General features: G+C 45.2%; 1 protein-coding gene across 2 annotated transcripts in view; it reads left to right on the top strand.

Annotated features, from left to right (window-relative positions):
• Positions 1-6,564: 6,564 nt before the first annotated feature.
• The window catches only part of CRIM1 (cysteine rich transmembrane BMP regulator 1), a gene marked incomplete at both ends in the record, with an annotated part of 206,790 nt that continues 193,247 nt past the window's right edge, over positions 6,565-20,107 (top strand). For both annotated transcript variants that reach the window (XM_079721282.1, XM_079721281.1), the window contains one exon: positions 6,565-6,895. In XM_079721282.1, the coding sequence (XP_079577408.1) occupies positions 6,565-6,895 (331 nt within the window). The remainder of the gene's footprint in view (positions 6,896-20,107) is intronic.

Below are 20,107 nucleotides of genomic sequence, written 5' to 3'. Positions count from 1 at the left end.
GGCAATTGAAAGCAGGGAGATGAACAGGCAGCTGGGTAGACAGAGAAGACAGAGGTGGGTAGCACTATAGTAGGTGGAAATCCCTCCTCTTCTCTATCGTGCAGGCCTAGGTCCTCTCTTCTCAATTTTCTTACTCTTGTTTTTTCCAGCCATTGAGAATGCTTATAAGCACAGAATATCAACTAAAATAGACTTACCTTTTGGAGGGGTCTCAATCATTTATTCCCTTTCATTAGTTCAGTTTTATAAAAACACTCCTTTCTTGGGAGAAAATTTTAAAGTAAGGACATAACACTTTCTCTTAAAATCATACTGCATATAATTTAACAGGTTACATGACCTGATAATTTGTAAGGTTAAAATATTTGATGATTCATAGTTAAAGCCTTCAAATGTTGAACATTTTAAAAGATCTAATAAAATAATGAAAGCAAAAAAAATGTTTTAAGTTAAAAAAAGAGAAAGTTTTGCAATGTAACATGCTTTCCAAGAAACAGGGAAAGGTTTTTAACCCTAGGGCCCTCTGCACTGGGGAGATGAGCACTTTCACTAAGTGTTGGAGGGAATGTGTGCTGATAAAAGTTTGTAGAAGGCAATCTGGCAACGCCTGTGAAAAAAGAGCATACTTTTGGACCCACAATTATCCCTTCCAATTTAGGAATTGGCCAAAGAGTATCACTAGACAATTTGAAAATTTGGCTAAGTGGGAACCCATTGCAGCTTTGTTGATGACAGTGAAAATGTAAAACAAACAAACAAAAAATCCTAAAAGTATATTATTATGTCATGATTAAATATAACATAGTACACCCATTCAATGAAATAATATTCAGTGGTAAGAAGGATGCAGTTATTGATCCTAAAGATCAATATGCTATGTATACAGATAAGTGAAAAGGCAATTATAAATTAGGATGACTATTCCATCTTTTATTTTATACTTTAAAGGAGAAAAGAAGGCTTCAAGATGTATAACAAATGTTATTAGAGTGGTTAATATCTCAATGGTGGGATTACGGGTGGTATTTTTTTCTTGTAAAAAACAACTTATATTTTCTAAACCTCCCCCTCAAATGGGCATGTATTTGTGAAGAATATATATTAGGAGTAGTATTGCATAATGTGGATTCTGGAGCCATACTGCCTGGTTTTGAATCCCAATTTTTCCTTTTAAATAAATATGATATTGGGCATATTATTTAACCTTTCTGTGTCTCTGGTTCTCTACCTGCAAAATGCAAGTAATTTTGTACCTACCTCATCAGGCTGGAGTGAGGATTAGAAGTGGTAATATACCCAGGCAATCAGTCAATATGCATAAAGTAAACACTACATAAATATTGTAATTTAGTAATTAGGAAAACAATGGAACTATTTCCATTTTTAGAAAAACACTAATCACTATTTTTCATATGCAAATTAGCGAAGAAGGCAAGATACCCTCATAGATATTAACAATTTAAAGTAGGTCCACAAAAAACAATAAAACTGCAAAGAAAAGCAACTTGCCATTCCCCAACTTACTGCATGAGGCACTTTAACACACTAGTTTCCAAACCAGAAAGCCACTCACACAGCTCTGAGCCCTTGCAAATCACACAACCTCCTGCGCCTGCGATTCCTCAACTATAAAGTGGAGAAAACATAACTCATTGGAGATACTATAAGGCATTGGCCTTATAGGGCTATTCTGTAGATTAATTAAAATAAGCCAAATGAAGTGCTTATTAGCAAGCATTCTATAAAGGTTAGCTATTATTATCATTATTAATGACTACCCTTGAAAATAAGTCTTTGACTGGAATGAGTCCAAGAAAATATCACAAATGGCCCAAGATTAGACAGACTGCCAAAGTGGGACCAACTGAACGATCAGAAGAAGAAGAAAAGCAAATATCTGGTCAGGCAGATGCTACATAGGAATAGGTGCTGAGATATCACAGAGCAGGGATCCCAGCTCAAGCATAAAGCCCGAGGAGACACTCAAGGAGAAGGACTCTAAAAATAACAACAGAAAAGTAGAACAGCAATTTTATCCACACTGTGCCCCGTGTGGTTGGTCCTCTGCATTCTGGTCTCCATGTTATAGAAGGGGAAACAGATTCAGAAGGGATGAGCAAGGGAGACAGGATCCTAGGCCAAACCTTAAAGAGAATCTCTGTTCTGTGCACATCCTTGCCAGCTCTGAAGCAGTTGCCATACATGGGCGGGGCAGATAAGACAGGAACTGCCTCCCCCCTTAATAAAAATGAGTCCAAGTACCAGGTTCAGAGCCCAAGATCAGACGCTTAGCCCCCAAACTAGGGATCCTATGTCACTGAAATGGCCTAAGCCTAGATAACTGAGAATCCATGCATAGTTGATCCCAGTTGAGGGGGAACAGAGAGGTGGAGGGAAGAGGGTGAAAGGAGTCAGTGTTGTTGTTGTCCTGGTTTCTTCAAAGATTTTTCTAGTATGTATGCAACATCTTTATAAAACAATGACACTTTTTTTGCAACTCAATTCTAAGAGTCTGTGTATCTGACTCAAAAGATAACTTCTACATTTCTATTTTAGTTTCAGGAAGAGAAAACATGCACAGCACGTACCTCCCAGAGTTGACTACAGTAGAGAGGCTGGGCTAGACACCGTATCTAAGGAGGAGGGCTCTAACACCAGCAGTCTGTCTATTGCCCTCTCATTTCCACTTACTGCTAGGCCCCCAGCTGGGCACTTTGCTTCTCAGACATTTTCAACAGTTTAGCAAACCCCTCCCATCCGACCCCCACAATGGCCAATAGAGGGCGGACTTTCTCTTTTTCCAGACCTCCACCAGCCACATATTCTGATTCCTTTTCCTTTCAGACCTGTGGGTTTTTTGTTTTATCCCCAGTTTGGAAGACTCCCTCCTGCCCCAACCAGCCATAGTGCTTTTTTTTTTTTTTTTTTTTTAAAGAGGTATTTCCTAAAACCAAGAGAGAAGGGCCACAGACAGAAATGTTCAAATATCTTTTTGTTTGTAATTCTTCCATCCTTCTCTTTGTCAACTCACTCCTGCATGCATGCTTTCTTATAAGTCCTGGCCTCTCCAATGAACTGACAATCTAATGGGGGTGAATCAGAGCTATTTAGAGAAAGACTTATAATACAACATATTTATTTATATATTTTATTTATATATACATATATAAACATTTGTAATATAACATGGTAAATGTTATAAGCAGAAGTACTTATAAAATGTTATAGAATAGCTAAGGGAATAAGCTCAAGATACTTCCCAGAAGAGGAGGCATTAAACCATATTCCATGTATACTTCGAACTGTTACATTTGTACATGCCTTTCAGGGTCTATGTAATCCCTCCCAGTCCTCTTTCTCCCTTGACCCCCAGTAGTCATCATGTTGGGTCCACCTAACCTCTTCTGTATCCTTAGTCTGGTTTCTTAAGATGAGGGAATCCTTTTGTGTTTGAGCCCCAATCTCATTGCCTTGGCTTCTGGCCATCTATGGTCCCTCCTAGATCCCAGAGAGGAAACAGCTATTTTGTAACTGAGCTCCTGGTTCACACACTGGTTTCAGATAAGCTGCCAGGCCCTTGCAGGTTTCTTATTTGCCACTAGTTATAGGCTTTAAGGAACTATGCTTGTTTTCTCTTTTGTTTCTCTATTAATTCTATGGCAAAGGACCATATGTAACTTGAATTTTCTCAGCTATTACATCCAACTTAGTCTGACTTGAATTCCCATGAGAAGTCAGACTATCACCTGTGTCTATCTACCTTGCAGGAGGTTCTACCTCTGGAATCCCAGGAACGATGGATTGTCTACATTGTCCCTTGCCTGTGTTCAATCTGTAGCTTTCCCTAACCTTTAATATATTGCCTTTAAAAATAAACACAAAAAAGCAAGACCATGGCAATGATTATTACTCTCTTTTTTCAACCTACTGTAGCTTTCTCACTTCTGTATTTTTTTCCATTGCCTGACCTTGGCTTTTCCTGTTGAGTCCCACAATGTTACCTGCTACATTTTAATAATGTCTTTATACTTGCATTTGAACAGAAATATAGATAACCTCCTCTGCAAGAGTGGAAAGGGCCTTTTAACACAGCTCAATGATGACAGTTTGTTGGCAAATCCCACAGTGGAGTTCTGGTGCCTTGTTGGGGAACAAGAAACAATCATGTTTAACAGTGTTGTGTTTTATTTTTCTTAAATTTTGCTAATAGAATATCTAGCATATTTTACATGGTTTTACTACTTAATACTTATAATTATAGAACTTTAGGGTATGAGGTACTTTGGAGGTCGTCTAACCTGACGGCCTACACAGATGCAGGAATTGTTTCTACAACCTCCCTGGAAACTAGTCATGTCGACAGCTCTTTAAATGCTTCCAGAAAATGGGGTGCTCACTCCCCCCTTTCCACTGTTGAATGTTTTCTCTATTACCCTCTGATAATCAGTGATAATCAATGAGCCTCTTCCCCTCCTCAGGACAAAGAAATATGATTGGACAAATGTTTAGTTTTCTGATGCCAGTGACTGGGGAATATTCCACTGGTATCTTTGGCTTTTCCGTTTAGGATTAGAGTGGTTAAACCAAAATATTTATAAGAAATATAAATTCGTTCTGCAAACATAAGATGTCAAAGGCATCTTTGTTTCTTTTCTCCTTACACTGTCCTGCTATTAACTCTGGGTTCATTAGTCACGATTTTCAGATCCACCTGGCTGCCACCTTCCTGCAGCCAGACCATTTTGGATCAAAAGGCCGGCCGGCCATTCCATATCACACCTGCCACAAGATCTGATTTTTTTTTCCCACACTGATCCAAGTCACTTTTTGTTAATTCACTAATATTATTGACCCTGTAACACATCCTGTGAATGGTGGGCCATTACAGAGCCTATCATTTCGAGAAGCTTTTCTGACAGCTACAGATGAGAAACAATCCCCACATGATGCATTTTGCATCACTTCAGCTGCTTCTTTACTTGGTTTCACACAAAGAACATCTTCTTTATTAGCACATTCACAATAAATGAAAAAATTAAAACCCACCACTTTTGTCCATGAGCCTGGGGAAAAAAAGGGCAATGTCAGATGACATTAATGATGCATGAGATATGCAGGTCTAGTCATGTCAAGACTTGTAGTAATTCAGTATTCGGCCTTACTCAAGGGAGAAAAATTCACGTCCACTTTCCATTCGCCCCCTCCCTTAACGTAGCACCTCGGCACAGACTGCAGAGCGACAAAACATGCAGGATGTGGACAGTTAAAACGCAATTCAAGCTACAGCGGCCCCCAACAGTTCTCCCAACCCCACCCCCCGGAATATTTACCTAGACCATTTAAAGTACTTAATTAATTCACCAGCAGCTTCGCTGGAGGCGTCTCGAGCTTCCCGAGACTCCATTACATGATATCTTTTACAAAGTCTATTCCCAGCTCGAGTGGAAGATGGATTCTCATCCAGTTTTGTGGAGGTTCCATGCATTTGCTTCCCTTTCCCGGGGTTCGATCCGGCGGGTGCCCCAGCCAAGGGCTGCAGCAATCCCCTCGGCCCCGAGCTCCGGGTTCCCCAACACTCTCCGAACTCAAAGCCGGCCCCAGAGGTGCAGCCGTCTCGTCCTCGGGGCTCCCAGGCCAGCCACGGTGGCCCCGGGGCTGGCGGGCGCTCGGGACGCCGCGACTCTCGCAGCTTGCCGGGTGCGCCCGGAGCCGTAGCGCGCCGGCGATGCCCGAGCCGCAGAGGCGCGCGAAGAGTCGGCCGCAGGGCCGGCTCTGTGCGCCGGGCTCCAGCAGGCGCAAAAGGAGGAGGGGGAGGCCTGGAGGAGGAGGCGTGCGAGGGAGGAAGGGCCCGGCCGCCGGGGAGGGAGGGCGGAGGAGGGGGGAGGGGGCCGGCCGGACCGGGCGGGGTGGGGGGGCAGCCAATGAGCGGCGCGCGGCGCGGAGTGGTGGGGGGGGCGCGGGTTGGGGGATGAGGTAGGATGGGGGAGGGCGCAGCCGGAGCGGTCGAGGCTCGAGCCATAAACAAGCGCCCGGAGGAGCGGCGCAGGAGTGAGGCGAGCCGGGCGCGCGGAGCGGACGCCGCGGACCTTCTGCTGCGCCACCGCGCCCACTCGGCAGCTCGGGAGGCGGGGACCGGCCCGGAGGCTGCGCCGCCACCGCCACCGCCGCGGGGCCGACCGACGCGGAGGAGGAGAGGGAGGAGGCGCCGCCAGCCGGGGCTGGAGCCGAGCGCAGCCGCCGCCGCCGCCGCCAGAAGTTTGGGTTGAACCGGAGCTGCCGGGAGGAAACTTTTTTTCTATTTTTCCCCTCCCTCCCGGGAGGAGGAGGAGGAGGGGAAGCCACCGCTGGCGCCAACGCTAGTGGGCTCGGGGTCGGCGCGGCCCGCACGGGGGGCGGGGGCCTCGCCCCGCGAGGGGAGGCGCGCCCCGGGGGCCCCGAGGGGGGCGGCGAGGACCGCGGGCTGCGGGTGCGGCGGCGGCGGCGGCGCGTGTGCCCCGCGCAGGGGAGGGCGCCCGCCCCGCTCCCGGCCCGGCTGCGAGGAGGAGGCGGCGGCGGCGCAGGAGGATGTACTTGGTGGCGGGGGGCAGGGGGCTGGCCGGCTGCGGGCACCTCCTGGTCTCGCTGCTGGGGCTGTTGCTGCTGCTGGCGCGCTCCGGCACCCGGGCGCTGGTCTGCCTGCCCTGCGACGAGTCCAAGTGCGAAGAGCCCAGGAGCTGCCCCGGTAGCATCGTGCAGGGCGTCTGCGGCTGCTGCTACATGTGCGCCCGCCAGAGGAACGAGAGCTGCGGCGGCGCCTACGGGCTCCACGGAGCCTGCGACCGGGGGCTGCGCTGTGTCATCCGCCCCCCGCTCAATGGCGACTCCATCACCGAGTACGAAGTGGGCGTCTGCGAAGGTATGGTCGCCAGCCCCTGGCCCCCTCCCACCTGGCCCGCGCCGCCCCCTCGGCGCTGGTTGCGCCGAGCAAAGTTTGCCCGAGACTTTCGCGAGGAGAGAGGGCTCCTCGGGAGGAGGGGCGCCCGCCACCCCCGGGAGAGAGCCCCGTGTCCCTTGGTTCCCGCTCGCTGCTCCCCCTGACGCTTGGCCAGTCGCGGGCGAGGTTGGATTTCGTGGGTGGGGGCCGGCGAGTGGGGGATCGCCCTTGGCCGCGCACAGACGCGCACACGTGTGGCCCATCCGGCTGGGGCTGGGTGGGGTGGCCCGGCCGTGCGCCCGGAGGTGAGGGTGCCGCGGGAAGGGGGCACTGCGGAGGCTGTCGCGAACCCCTCGGGGAGTCCAGCCCCTGCCGCCCTCCCCGCACTAGCGCAGTGTGGAACCGAGTGCTGCACCGCGTCCGTGAAAGTCCATTTTCTGCTGGCGGAGGAGACGTGTCTCCAGCTCACACTCCCTGTGTGACTCTTTTATTATTTTTTCCTTGCGCTTTTCCTTTACCCCCTTCCTCCTCCTGCGCATATAAATCAATTTCAGCTCCGGAATATGTCAGCCCAGGGGAAGTTACCTACGGTGGTTACTCATTTGTTTGCCTATTGAAAATGGTCAAAGGCTTTCTCTCCTGAATGAAGGGGCGGGGGGCTGGGGGCTGGCACCTAGGAGTGAAAAGTTGTTTCTATTAGTGGCAGCTTTTTAAGGTCAGATATCCGCGTGTTTCCAATCGTGTTGCCGGTTCCTTCTTTTTTGTGTTCTGCTGGTTGCTGCACTTAAGTATTGTGCACCATGGTGTCTGACGGAGGGAGAAAGATTAGATTAGTGGAGCCTCCCTCCTTGGGAGAGCCACTGTTGATGGGTGTCGGCCTTAAGCCCTGCCCGCCGGCCTCGGCCTCGGGGTGCCTGGTGAGGTTTGGGGTCTAGAGAGACGCAGTGAGTTCTTTTTATTTGGCTAATACCAAATTAAAAGGGCTCAGCACCAGTTAAAAGTGGGATCCCTGCTTGGGCTGACGTTGGGGCGAGATGCTGTTCTGGGGCATCCTGGTGTATGAGCAGAGCGCAGCAGCCTTACTTCTGGAGGAGGCGCCCTCTGCCCCGTCCCTTCCTTAGTACTCACAGCCTGCACGCAGGAGACCAGGGAGGGGTTTGTTCTGAAGCATCCTTATGTGTGTATGTGTGTTTATTGTGCTGGGTTACTGAGAAAGGAGGTAGCAGCCTTAAGGATAAAATGTGTCTGTTAAAAGGCTTCCATTCTGTGGTTTTCTTTACACACACGCATGTTCATTGATAACTGCAGTTTTTAAAGTTTGGACAGTTCTGGAAAGTCAGGAAGGCCTTTCTGGTTTGGAGGCTAGTGGGCAGTAATGAGTGAAGGGAACCCTTGGAGGGAAGTGCACCACTGCACCCTTAGGACATTGGGTTAGAAGAGTTTGTTTGCCTCAAGTACAAAAGCCCCTCACCTGGTGTTAAGTCCCATAACGTTTTTATTTCTTACAAAAAGAAAAACGGCCAGGAGATTAACTTCTGATACTGTTTTATGTGTTTGACTTTGGGAATTCTGAATGAGTTGGACGAAAAGATGCATCTTTGAACCCTGCCACTTGGACTGTGTAATTTACTTAAGTCAGCCTCCCATAAATCTAAAAAGAACAAGCAACCTGAAACAAGGTTAAACGTGGTAGAAACTGCTCTGAGAAGGACTTGGGAAGGCTCTAAAGACTCTAACCCTTGTTTTGTTTCTTCATGATAGATTTCTGGTGAAGGAAATGTGGAGCTCAGGGAACATTCACGGTAATCAAGTGTTTTGGCACCAACATTCTGGTATCATAGTATAGAGTTATTTTGGCAGTTTGTTGGTGAGCGTTTCATTCCTCTGAAGTGATGCGATCCCTCATAGCTTCGTTTCTTCTGGTAACACCCCATGCACTTGGTATTAGCCTTGAAAATGCTTGGAAGTATTTATTACCGTGATGATATCTCATTTAGTGTTCTCCAGCAACACTTTCCATCTAGCCAGACTGTTTTCAGCTACCAAAATTGTGTGCTCAGGGCATTTTTTATTTTATTTTGTTTTTTAGAACTCTAAAAGCAGCAGTCAAGTTGCACTCTAAATCTATGAACCCAAAGAAGGACAGTGTTACCTAGCATGATATAATGGTTGGATTTAGACAGCTATTTCAATAGGGTGTCTAAAATTCCAAGAATTTTCACTTTACTACAAGATTTATGGAAAACAGGGTAAGTCAGTGGCCTTTTTTCTTCCTTCTTTTTAAGAATTAGAGGAGTCATTCCATGGCAGTAATAATCTAGAAGGTGTTGACTTTCTCTTTTGTTTTTCTGTTAATTGGCAAGAAATTTCTCAGTGGCCAGTGTTTCCCTCAGTTTCCATTTTTATTCAGAAATTCACACATAACTAACAGAAATAGGAATTGATACATTTTATTCATGTCGAAGTCTCTTTTGCTGCAATTTTTGCACTAAAATGACCCCTACTGGTTGTATCTGTTAATGAAAACTCTTGAAAACTTATTTAACAGACTACACTGAGAAAACATATTGCATGGTATAGAAATGTTACCGTGACTAATCTACCTGCTTTCGATGATATAATTTAAATACAAATTACATTGCTGTATTTACCAACTTGCAGTAATTTTTATTTGTATCATTCCCCATGCTGGCTTTGTGAGGGAAAAAAAAAACCCCAACAAACTCATGTTTTTAACTGCAGTTCACAAAGTGAGTTAGGTAAATTGGGGCAGAAATGAACCCCTTCCAAATTGTGGCTCCCTGCCTTAGGTTTTTAAGGAACACTGGCCCATAGTAGGCTCTCAGTGAATGTGCATTGAATACATGGAAGAACAGTCGTCTCCATAGAAAGAACACTGAAGAAAAAACATTTTCTGAAAGTTAAATGACGTGAATGGTGAATCATGTGACACATACACTTGGACTTCTTTTCAGCATCATTTAGACCATTACTAAGTAAATCCTGACTTACTTATTCCTTAAAAAAATTACTTTTGGCTACATGCATTTTTAAAGTTGAGCAGGGAGCCAGATACCTACGTTCTTCTCTGCTCTGTCTATAAAGTGCTTTCTGGCCCCTGGGAAGGTACAGATCCCTTTCCCATTTCCACTGATTTGGGTGAGTCTTCCTGTTGCCCTTTGCAGCTTCCTAAGTGGCCTGCTCCTTGATTAGGCGGCCTGCCTCTAGGTAAATCGCCAAGAAGCCAGACAAATAAGTTTGGATTCTGAACTCCTGAGGGCCAAGACTGGGTGGGAGATCTCTTTGGGAGATCAAAGACAGAGTTTTGAAAAACTACTGAAGTGGGATTTTTCTAGGAAGAATGTTTTGATTGGCCAGTGAGGATTATATTTGGAGATGAGGGGTGAGGACCATTTGTCCTCCTCTGTGGAATAGTCCAGTATGCTTCTGTAAGGGGTGGGGTGGGGCTGGGAGAGCATGACCAGCCTTCTCTAAGTAATGAAAAGGCAGCAATGGCTTGAGTTTGACAGTTTGTGAGAACAGAGTGATTTGGAACCTGGTGGACACTATGGAGTGGCTCTGCTCTGAGAATTTTGTATTAGAGCCAGGTGATCGCTATCACAGATAAGCACCAATTTTTTTTTTCCCCCGGTGATTATTTACTCAGTGGCTTCATGTTTATGGAACTGAACTTTCCGTGTTTTCAGTACTGCCATCTAAGAACTGTCTCTTTCAAAACACAGTCCTCCTTTGAGTTCCCCCAGGTATTTTTTTTTTTTTTTTTTTTTGCGGTACGCGAGCCTCTCACTGCCGTGGCCTCTCCCGTTGCGGAGCACAGGCTCCGGACGCGCAGGCTCAGTGGCCATGGCTCACGGGCCCAGCCGCTCCGCGGCATGTGGGATCCTCCCAGACCGGGGCACGAACCCGCGTCCCCTGCATCGGCAGGCGGACTCTCAACCACTGCGCCACCAGGAAAGCCCTCCCCCAGGTATTTTAACTTTTCTTCCCACCCACTTCTCATGGGGCAGTGAGTAGAACCAAGGATGTGGGCTGGGTACATAGAGCAAAGAATGTAATGTTGTTTCCTGAAACTGTTGGCGTTAGAAGGTTATGGTTTCTTTTCAGTCACTGGAGATGATGGCTCCTTGGAAGAAGGTTTGTGGAGGATCTGAGGTGAGCAAGGCCCAGAGAGCAGGCTCTAGGAGGCCAGGGAATGCACCAAACCATCTGGTTGTGCTCCGGCCACAGATCTCCTCTCATCCCTCTGTAACGTAGGACTTAGAGTTAAGAGTCCATGGATTTTAATTTTTACTAATTATATAGAAGAGGGGACGGGAAAAGTTAATACTCCTGTACTGGCGTTGGAAAAATTTAAAAAACCAGGGCTCCTTGTTTTTGAGGAAGGTGTTCCAGTTTCCATCTCAAAAGTCTTTAGGTAGAGTGAACTCTTAGATGCCAGGGACAGAAACAAGCAGAGGGTCTATAAAATCATGTTAATACGGCATGGGAAGAGGAACCAGTGTAAGTAAACAAGGAAATAATTAGTTCTTCCCCAAAGTAAATATTGACGAAACATGGAGAGACTATTCACCACACTTACACAAATGACAGGACTTCGTGACCTTCACTTTGACTGTCGAGCTTACAGAGCCCTCACTGTCGTTGAGGAGTCCAGTCACATAAAACACTTGGCAAAGGACAGATGAATCGCATAGCACCAGAAGGGCAAAAATAGCAGGTCTGGAGATTTTGCTGCCATTAACACGTATTTAACAGTGACCGGGAAAATCTATAAGCAGTATGTCGGCAGTGCAGTGGTGAACATACAGGTTGATTTATTGTAATAAATAATATTTATTATTAATAATTTATGAAGAAAACTGTCTGAATAATCCTTAGACTTTACATTACAACTGGCATTACAACCAGTTGTAGGAGGTATTAGTGATATGGTGCAGGTTTCTGTGTTTGGTGTGGCTTGCTTAAAATGCAATGATCTGGATGAACAAGGGAACATATTGGGGAGGCAAGGGACAGGAATTTTGAAGTTGGGGGGAAATAGATAAAACAGATGACCCTAAAAAGATAATGGAGTGGGAGGACTAAAGAATGACAAATGGGAGAAGGGAAAAATATTGAATTCATCTTAGGGCAACTATGTCATCCTTTGAAGAATAATCCAAAACACATTCCAGACATTAATTGTGAAATTCCTGAAAAATGTGGGTGTGTTTAACGTCTTTCAGGCTATGGCACTAACATGAGAGATGGCAGTGCCGCTTTAGTGTGTAAATACCACTGGGTAGGAGACGGTAGATGACTGGAAGGTAAATATATTTGGTGAAGCAGGGTTCCTGTAACACCGTGTTCCGCAAGGCACAGGCAGTGGGAGGGCTTTGGAGACACCCCCCAGTAAAGCTCAATTAATTATTTGAGGAAGAAACAGTGGACTAGCCAAGCATGCATGAATAACAAACTGAAAGCCTTCCTTCTCAGAGGTCAGTTCTCCAGAGCTGAATTTTTAAAACTCTCACTTCTCTCTGCATAAAAATCACTCACTCATTCATTGATCTACTCTGTGCAAGGCCTTCTGCTGGGGTGGGGGTGGGGTGCTGGGAAGCCTGGGGACCTCTCAGACCTGTGCCCTACTCTAGATACTTTTTTTTTTAATAAACTTATTTATTTTATGTATTTATTTTTGGCTGCGTTGGGTCTTCGTTGCTGCGCGCGGGCTCTCTCTAGTTGCGGCGAGCGGGGGCTACTCTTCGCTGTGGTGCACAGGCTTCTCATTGCGGTGGCTTCTCTCGTTGCAGAGCACGGGCGCTAGGCGTGCAGGCTTTGGTAGTTGCAGCACGCGGGCTCAGTAGTTGTGGCGCAAGGGCTTAGTTGCTCTGCGGCATGTGGGATCTTCCTGGACCAGGGCTCGAACCCGGGTGCCCTGCATTGGCAGGCGGACTCTTAACCATTGCGCCACCAGGGAAGCCCTCCAGGTACTCTATTAATTAAGATAAAGAATGAGGCAAGACCTTCAAAAGTCTACTTAAGTTCAAGCCAAGTAGAACTGATTTCTCAGGTCTGTATATGATTAGTTGGTGAGGTATGTGGGTAAAATTTGTTCTAGGAATCACAGGATCTGAGATGATCTTTTCAGGCTCTGGTGGCAAAGCTGAAAAGGAGAATTCAAATTCCAACTAGGTTCAAAATTCGGAGTCAAAGCTCCCTTTTGGTGGGGGAAGGGATCCTACCCATACTCAGAGCGTTTGCGATACATATCAGGTGTTTCCCAACATCTAAGAATGAGGCTGCATTCTTAACGCTCTACCAGCTGTGGTTCAAAATGGCAAGGTTCCTTTTGGGAGTGATTTTCTCTTTGTGCTAGCTTGTTCCACTAGGCAGATGAGCATGGGCAGTGAACTGAGAGGTGTCCGTTTATCAGCATCTCCTGATTTCACCCACTCTCTGCTACTTGTCCTGGCCAGTTAGCCTAATCAAATCATGGAAAACCTCTGTGTTTGGGCAAGACCTCGTCGGTCTTGCGAACGGGACAGAGGGATGGTTGAATATACTTAAAGTTAAGAAGGCCCTTGAGGTAAATGCTGGTAATGTTCACTTCGGGCCCACGTGAAAAGAAATCAAAAGAGATTCCTTTTTCTTCTGCAGTTACTAAGTGAACAGGGTTCAATTCCTTATCTCCCTCTCCCAACCCCAATTAATTCTCTGTGAGAAATACTTACACCTCGATCCAAGAATGTAATTGTTAAGAAACTTGGCTTCTGGGGGCAAATCTGCACTCTGCTTCCATGCATCTAAGTTTTCTCATCTGTTTAGTGGGGTTAATAATAGGGTTGCTATAAGGACTCAGTGAAGGAATCCCTAAGAAGACTTAGAAGAATGACTAGCACGTGGTAAACAGCAAAGCTACTGACCAGAATAAGTAAAATAACCTGATATGGGCTCGTTGTCTTGTTCAGTTTAATCCTCATCTACCTCAGTAATTGATCGTGAGGAGTCTGGGCTCTTAGAAAGAAAGCGAATTATTACTGAGTTCAGGTCCCCTCCTACCCCAACCCCGTAAATGCATTGAGTTAAAAAACTTATTTAAAGGCCTCTGAAGCTATTTGCTACCTTTCCTCCTGGTGCCCATTTGTTACACTTGGTCTAAATAATTTCTACAAAATTTGTATATTTGGGGTAAAAATAAAGAGGGAGGAATCTGAAATTTTTTGTATTAAGTTGTAAGAATTGTAAATTTAACCATTTATCTGTGGACTAATATTTCATTTGGGGAAGGAGGAGCACCTAAACTCACACTTATCAGCAATGTGCATTTTCCTTCACATTTTATTCTGGAAGATTTTGTTCCTAGCCCCTGAAGTGTCCATACTGCTGGTCAGCGCAGGATTTGGCCTGGCCGTAGCTAAGGAAACAGCCTGTATTGCTGCAGCTGACCTGTCCTGGCAGTAGGTACAAGCTAGGCAGAACCAGAGGTCAGGAGTTGAACCAGGCCATTCCTCCGTTCTCTTTCTAGCCCTACCTGTTTCCCTGCCGTCCTCCTTCCATGAATATTTGCTGAGCAGCTGCCGTGGCTCTGGTCTTCGTGCTGAACTCTAGTGACAGCACGTAACTTCTCTCAGCCTGAGCTTCCCAGCTGTTAATAGTAATAGGTACCACCTATGTTTTCTCTGAGGATTAAATGAGACAAACCTGTGCTTTTGAAATGTTAATGTGCACACAGATCACCTGGGGGATCTCATTCAACATACAGGTTCTGATGCAGTAGGTCCAGATGGGGCCTGAGATTCTGCATTTCTACTAAACTCCCACGTGATACCGATGCTTCTGATCCCAGGACCACACTGGAAGTAGCAAACAGCTAGTGCCTGTAAAGCATGTAGCACGCGTAGGGCGTATAATAAGAACTGATAACGTTACCTGCTAGTCTAATAATTAGTTTTCAACCAAAATAAATAGGATAGGGGCCCTGCTTTCACAGAGGTTGTGGTCTGAAGGTAGATAGTGACAACTGGGACAATCCATTGTAGCCCAAGACAGTTCCTTGCAGCTGGTAAGCCCTGAGATAGGAAGTGCTGAGCATTTGGGGGCAAAAGAGGGGCCCTGACTCAGGCAGTGACTACCAGGAAGGATTGGGGGGAGCAGCAACAAAGCCAGGCCTGGAGGTCTCTTGTCTTCCCTCCTGCTTCTCACTCATCTGTGCAGGATGTTGTAGGAAAAAGAAAATAGGTCTGGGGGCCGGACAAAGCTGTGTTGTTTGTTGTTGTTGTTTTAAAATATTTATTTATTTATTTGGCTGCACTGGGTCTTAGTTGTGGCACGTGGGCTCTTTGTCGCAGCACGCAGGATCTTTCGTTGCAGCCTGCGGGCTCTACCTTGCAGCGCGTGGACTTTTCTCTAGTTGTGGCGCGTGGGCTCCAGAGTGCATGAGCTCAGTAGTTGTGGCACGCAGGCTTAGTTGCCCCGTGGCATGTGGGATCTTAGTTCCCCGACCAGGGATCGAACCTCATCCCTTGCATTGGAAGACGGATTCTTAACCACTGGACCACCAGGGAAGTCCCCACACAAACCTGTGTTTAAATCAACTGTGTTCAACTGTGAACAACCAGCTTGCTTAATTCATTTGGGCTTCAGTTTCCTCATCTGTGAAAATGGAATATTAATAGCTTTTATCAAGTAATCACAGTTAGGGTTGGAGAGAATTATTACCTATATTAAATATATATATGATTACATGTATGTGTGTTGTGTATCTGTGTATATACATGTATATACACACAAAAATATATGTAATGGCCAGTATAGTACCTGGTACCAAATAGATTTTTTAAAAGGTAGTTAATATTCTAATTTCCATTCTATTTTTTGTCCTTTCTCATTTTTTTCTTTGTTAGCTTTCTCTCTGTATAAGTTGTTAAAAAAATCTTTGTGCATTGACCACACTTAACTAAATCTCTTCGACAGGGGACTCTAAGAACTATGGTCTCCGGTGTTGTCAGAGAGAAAGGGACTGTGAAGCATTAAGAATGAGGGGCGTGAGTCCAGGGTCTCTGGGCCAAAAAAACCCGTCATTGGTTTGATCCAGTATGACTGTAATTCTCAGTCCCTTTAGTCCTTCAGGAGAAGGTGGACATCTGCTCTCTTTTGCAGTTTGAATCCTTACTTCCAGAGATCTATTTCAAATAAATATGTTTTTAAAAGGTGACCCATCTTCATATGTATGGCATATGGTTTCATGAAAGTGCATTAAATTTCATTTTATTGTTAGAAGTTTTGTGTGGGTTTCCAGACATGGCTGGAGTCATCAGAGACCCCACAGAGCATCGCCAAGGCAAGGCAAGTTGGGATCCTGAGGTTCCAGAAGGAAGCAGCAGCCAGCCTGCCAGCTCAGAGACCAGGGCAGGCATGGGAATGAGCAGGAGATGGTGCGCAGCCCAAAGTGCATCTGCGTTGCTTTTCTTGATCTAGTGTGTCCCATCCATCTTTCATGTGGACTAATACTGCAGCTTTACTGTGGATTTGCATTGTGGTTTCTCTGGAGAGTCTGTGTGCTGCAGTGGAAGGCTAGAAAAGAACGCCTAGAATGAAAACACCTGAGGTTCTTGTCTCTCTGGTTCCTAGTATAGGTGTGGTCCCACTTCCAGGAAGACGAAACTGTGACTTTTCCTTCATACCTGGTACTAAGTATCATGTTCTTCCAGTAAATATGGGCTGAGAACTCATAAGGCAAATGCTTTGTATTGGCTGTTATGGAATAAGGAGAAAGAAACATAATGATGATATAGTCCTTGGAATCAGTAGTTTACAACTCTTTATTTTCTTCTTGACAACCAAACCTTATTATCACACAGTAGAAATTGAATTTTTTTAAACAGAAACTCTCTAGTACCTGTCATTGTAGCCCTTCATCAAGAGTGTTGATATTCAAACATGTAACCTACAAGATGAGATAAACTTCCAAATTTCAGAGTTTTGTTTAAGTATATTTGTCACATCCAAAAAGAACACCTTCATTTTGAAATATCCTGGGAACACTTGTTTTATGAACATTTAAGAAAGAAAATTAAGTCTTCATTGTATTTTAAGGTGTTGTCATTTTACATTTCAAGTTCCTCAGAAGAGAATCTGAAGAGTCTGCTCTTAGGAAATTTTAGCTAAGTCCTTAGCAACCAGCCACTCTGGCTATGGCAAGGTTTTTTTTTTTTTTTTTAAAAAGGTATAGGCTGTAACTAGAAACTGTGCCTATCTTGTTTAGCATTTCAAAACAAAAACCATAAACAAACATCTCAGATTCAAAACAGAAAGGAATTTCTGGCAGGGCACAATGAAACCTGAGCCTGCAAAGTCCTGGTCTACAAGAGGTAACTTATTTAGCATATTATCCAAAGGCCACAAGCAAAACAGTTCACAACTGTGATAAAACAAAAGGCATCTCAATATTGGAGACTTGTGTTAACTCTTTTTTTAAGACTCCAAAAGACCTGCCACAATAAGGTAAAACCGTCTTGAGAAAGTGTGGCCTGAACTGGACTCTCAGTATTAAGAATTAGTTGGACTACTTCAGACCCATAAGGTGTGAGGAATCGTGCATACAGGATGTGTGGGCTTGGTCCCCTCAGAGTGTGTGTTTATAATTGTGCAGAGGCAGGGCATTCCATCATCTTGTCAAATGCAGATCTTGAAAACCTTCCCTCACTTTCCAGAGTTGGGAGCTTTGCCTGTTTAAAGGCAAGGGCATTTACATTCTGAGGGAGGAAAAGGGGATAGATTTTAGACAGTTTTATCTCTGAAAGCCAAAGTCTTTGAAGGATTTTTAAATGTTTTGAGAAAGATTGGGTATGCTGTGTGTTGTCCAGAAATACTGAGTTCTTAGGTTTCAGACAAATTTTAGGAAAATTTATTACCATGTCTACGACATTAAAATGAAAGGCCAAATAAATTTCCCTATTTTCATCAAAAGAATGAATGGATTTGTATAGATCCTCACTTGTTGCAGGAAGGATTTAGGGCTGCTCAGAAAAGTAAACTTTGCAAAATTCATGTACATGAGAGTAAGATGATTAAGGAGAAAAAAATAGCCGTGGTTTCCGGATCTTCCTTCATCCCCTAATAGCCCGGTTACTGAAATAAAACCTCCTCGGCTTCCCTTGACTTGACTTTGCCTTAATTTGTCAAAAGAGAATTAAATAGTTACCTACCTAAAGGCAGGGGAACTGAACCAGATGATATCGTAAGGCCCTTCTAGTCATAAGATCAATGTTTTTATGACCTAGAAGTGCTGGGCAAGAGTCAAATATTACCTTGTGTTTGCAAGCCAGAGGAGAAAAACGTGGTAGTGTCTACATGACTCTTTGCCAAGTACCCTAGACGGAAGGGCTTGGAGGAAAAGATCAAGAGTTCTCCCGCAGTTATGTTTATTGTGAGGCAATGGAGACAGCAAAACACAGTTATCGGGAAGTTAGTAACATCTTTCGAATGCCAGCGATCTTTAAGCCTTATTAACTGTGGCCTAGTCTGGATTCAAGGTAGAGTTTTTTGCCTCTCTTCCATGTCTTTGCTGACCTGCTGCCTTCACTCTTCCTCCATTTTCTCATTTACTTCATTAGTTATTATGACTGAGGGAGGGAGGTGACATACTACAAAGGGAGAAGCTTGAGCAAAGACAGGCCAAAACTTGCCCAAATTCACATGCTTATTTCTGCCTCTGACACTAAGAGAGAGTTGAGTAATTGCTGTTCTTCCTAATACTGCAGGCAGCAGCCAAATTCTCAGCATTCTTTTACCTTTGCTGCTGTTTTCACTTGCCAGGGAGTTTCCTTAAGGAGCAGCTGAATTTAAAGAAACATAACAGTGATCGTGCATGAAAGGAGGGGCCCTGGCCACATGGACACTTGGGTGCCTTATGTTGGGAGGATGAAACAGATGAGGCTCTGCAGAGGGACCTGCTGCTACCACAGCTCCCTTCCCTCTGTATCCCTGAGCCACGGGACCAGAAAGCTCTCTGCGTGTGTGCAGAATGGCAGATCTTCAATAAAGATGTTTCAGGTTCAAGCCAACCATGAAGCTTGGAAAGTTGTCTCTTGGGGTCTAGAAACTTCACCCTTCCTATGCATGTTGTCCAGTGGCAGGGTGTTGTGCTGTTAGGTGGTGTGGACCTATGGTTCTGAAACTTGATGTAATACGTATGATTCTAAAGAATGCGATGCTCAGCCCAGCCCAGCCCATGGTGTGCACCAGCAATCAACTTGCTGTGCCTTGTGGATATTACATTTTTGCCAAGAGCAGCCTTCCAGAATGAGGTGCTAGTTAATTCCAGTCAGGCATTTATTCGTTAATAAGTCTGCTGAACACTGAATACTCCATTTGGGAGTATGTGACAGGAAAAAACTCAGCAGCTAATTATTATGTAGATCTCTTCCATGATTCTCAGTTTCAGTTACCTAAGCCACCAATCCCTAGCAATGTGAACTTATTTAATTTTTAGTTTTCTATGACATTTTGCTTTTTGCTCCCAAAGATTTTTTTTGCTCTAATCTGTAGAACTTCTTTAAGTTTATTTATAGCTGGGTAGACATTTTTTTTGTTTGTTTTTTGTTTTTGTTTTTGGCGATATGTGGGCCTCTCACTGTTGTGGCCTCTCCCATTGCGGAGCACAGGCTCCGGACGCACAGGCCAAGCAGCCATGGCTCACGGGCCCAGCCGCTCCGCGGCACGTGGGATCCTCCCGGACTGGGGCACGAACCCGTGTCCCCTGCATCGGCAGGCGGACCTCCAACCACCGCGCCACCAGGGAAGCCCCCTGGGTAGACATTTTATATTGTTAAATGGAAAACACTTCTAGTGGAGTACTATGGCTTGCTCTGTCTTTCCTTCTTTTTTAAAGGTAATATTAAAAGTTAAATCCTGTTCCAGGTCGTCTCCTCTCCCAGGGTAGATTTCTGGATAGCTAGTGGTGGTGGCGTCTGAAATAGCCATTGAGTGGTGCGGGGTATTCATTTACTAATGGGACCTTTTGCCTAAAGAGCTTCTGCTTTACTCTTCTTTGCTGTAACAATAGGTCTTTACTTGGTTTTCTTCCTGCTTGGTTGGTGCATATTAGCTTAAGAACTTTTAAATTGTGGGGACAGGAAGAAAACTCTGAATGCCTGGGGCCCATCAATTCTCTCTGGGAAGCAGCTGGAG

This window comes from Hyperoodon ampullatus (assembly GCF_949752795.1).
Source record: "Hyperoodon ampullatus genome assembly, chromosome: 15".
In the NCBI taxonomy this organism is placed as follows: domain Eukaryota; kingdom Metazoa; phylum Chordata; class Mammalia; order Artiodactyla; family Ziphiidae; genus Hyperoodon; species Hyperoodon ampullatus.
Note: the sequence above shows the minus strand (reverse complement) of the source record. Positions and strands in the feature narration are given on the sequence as shown.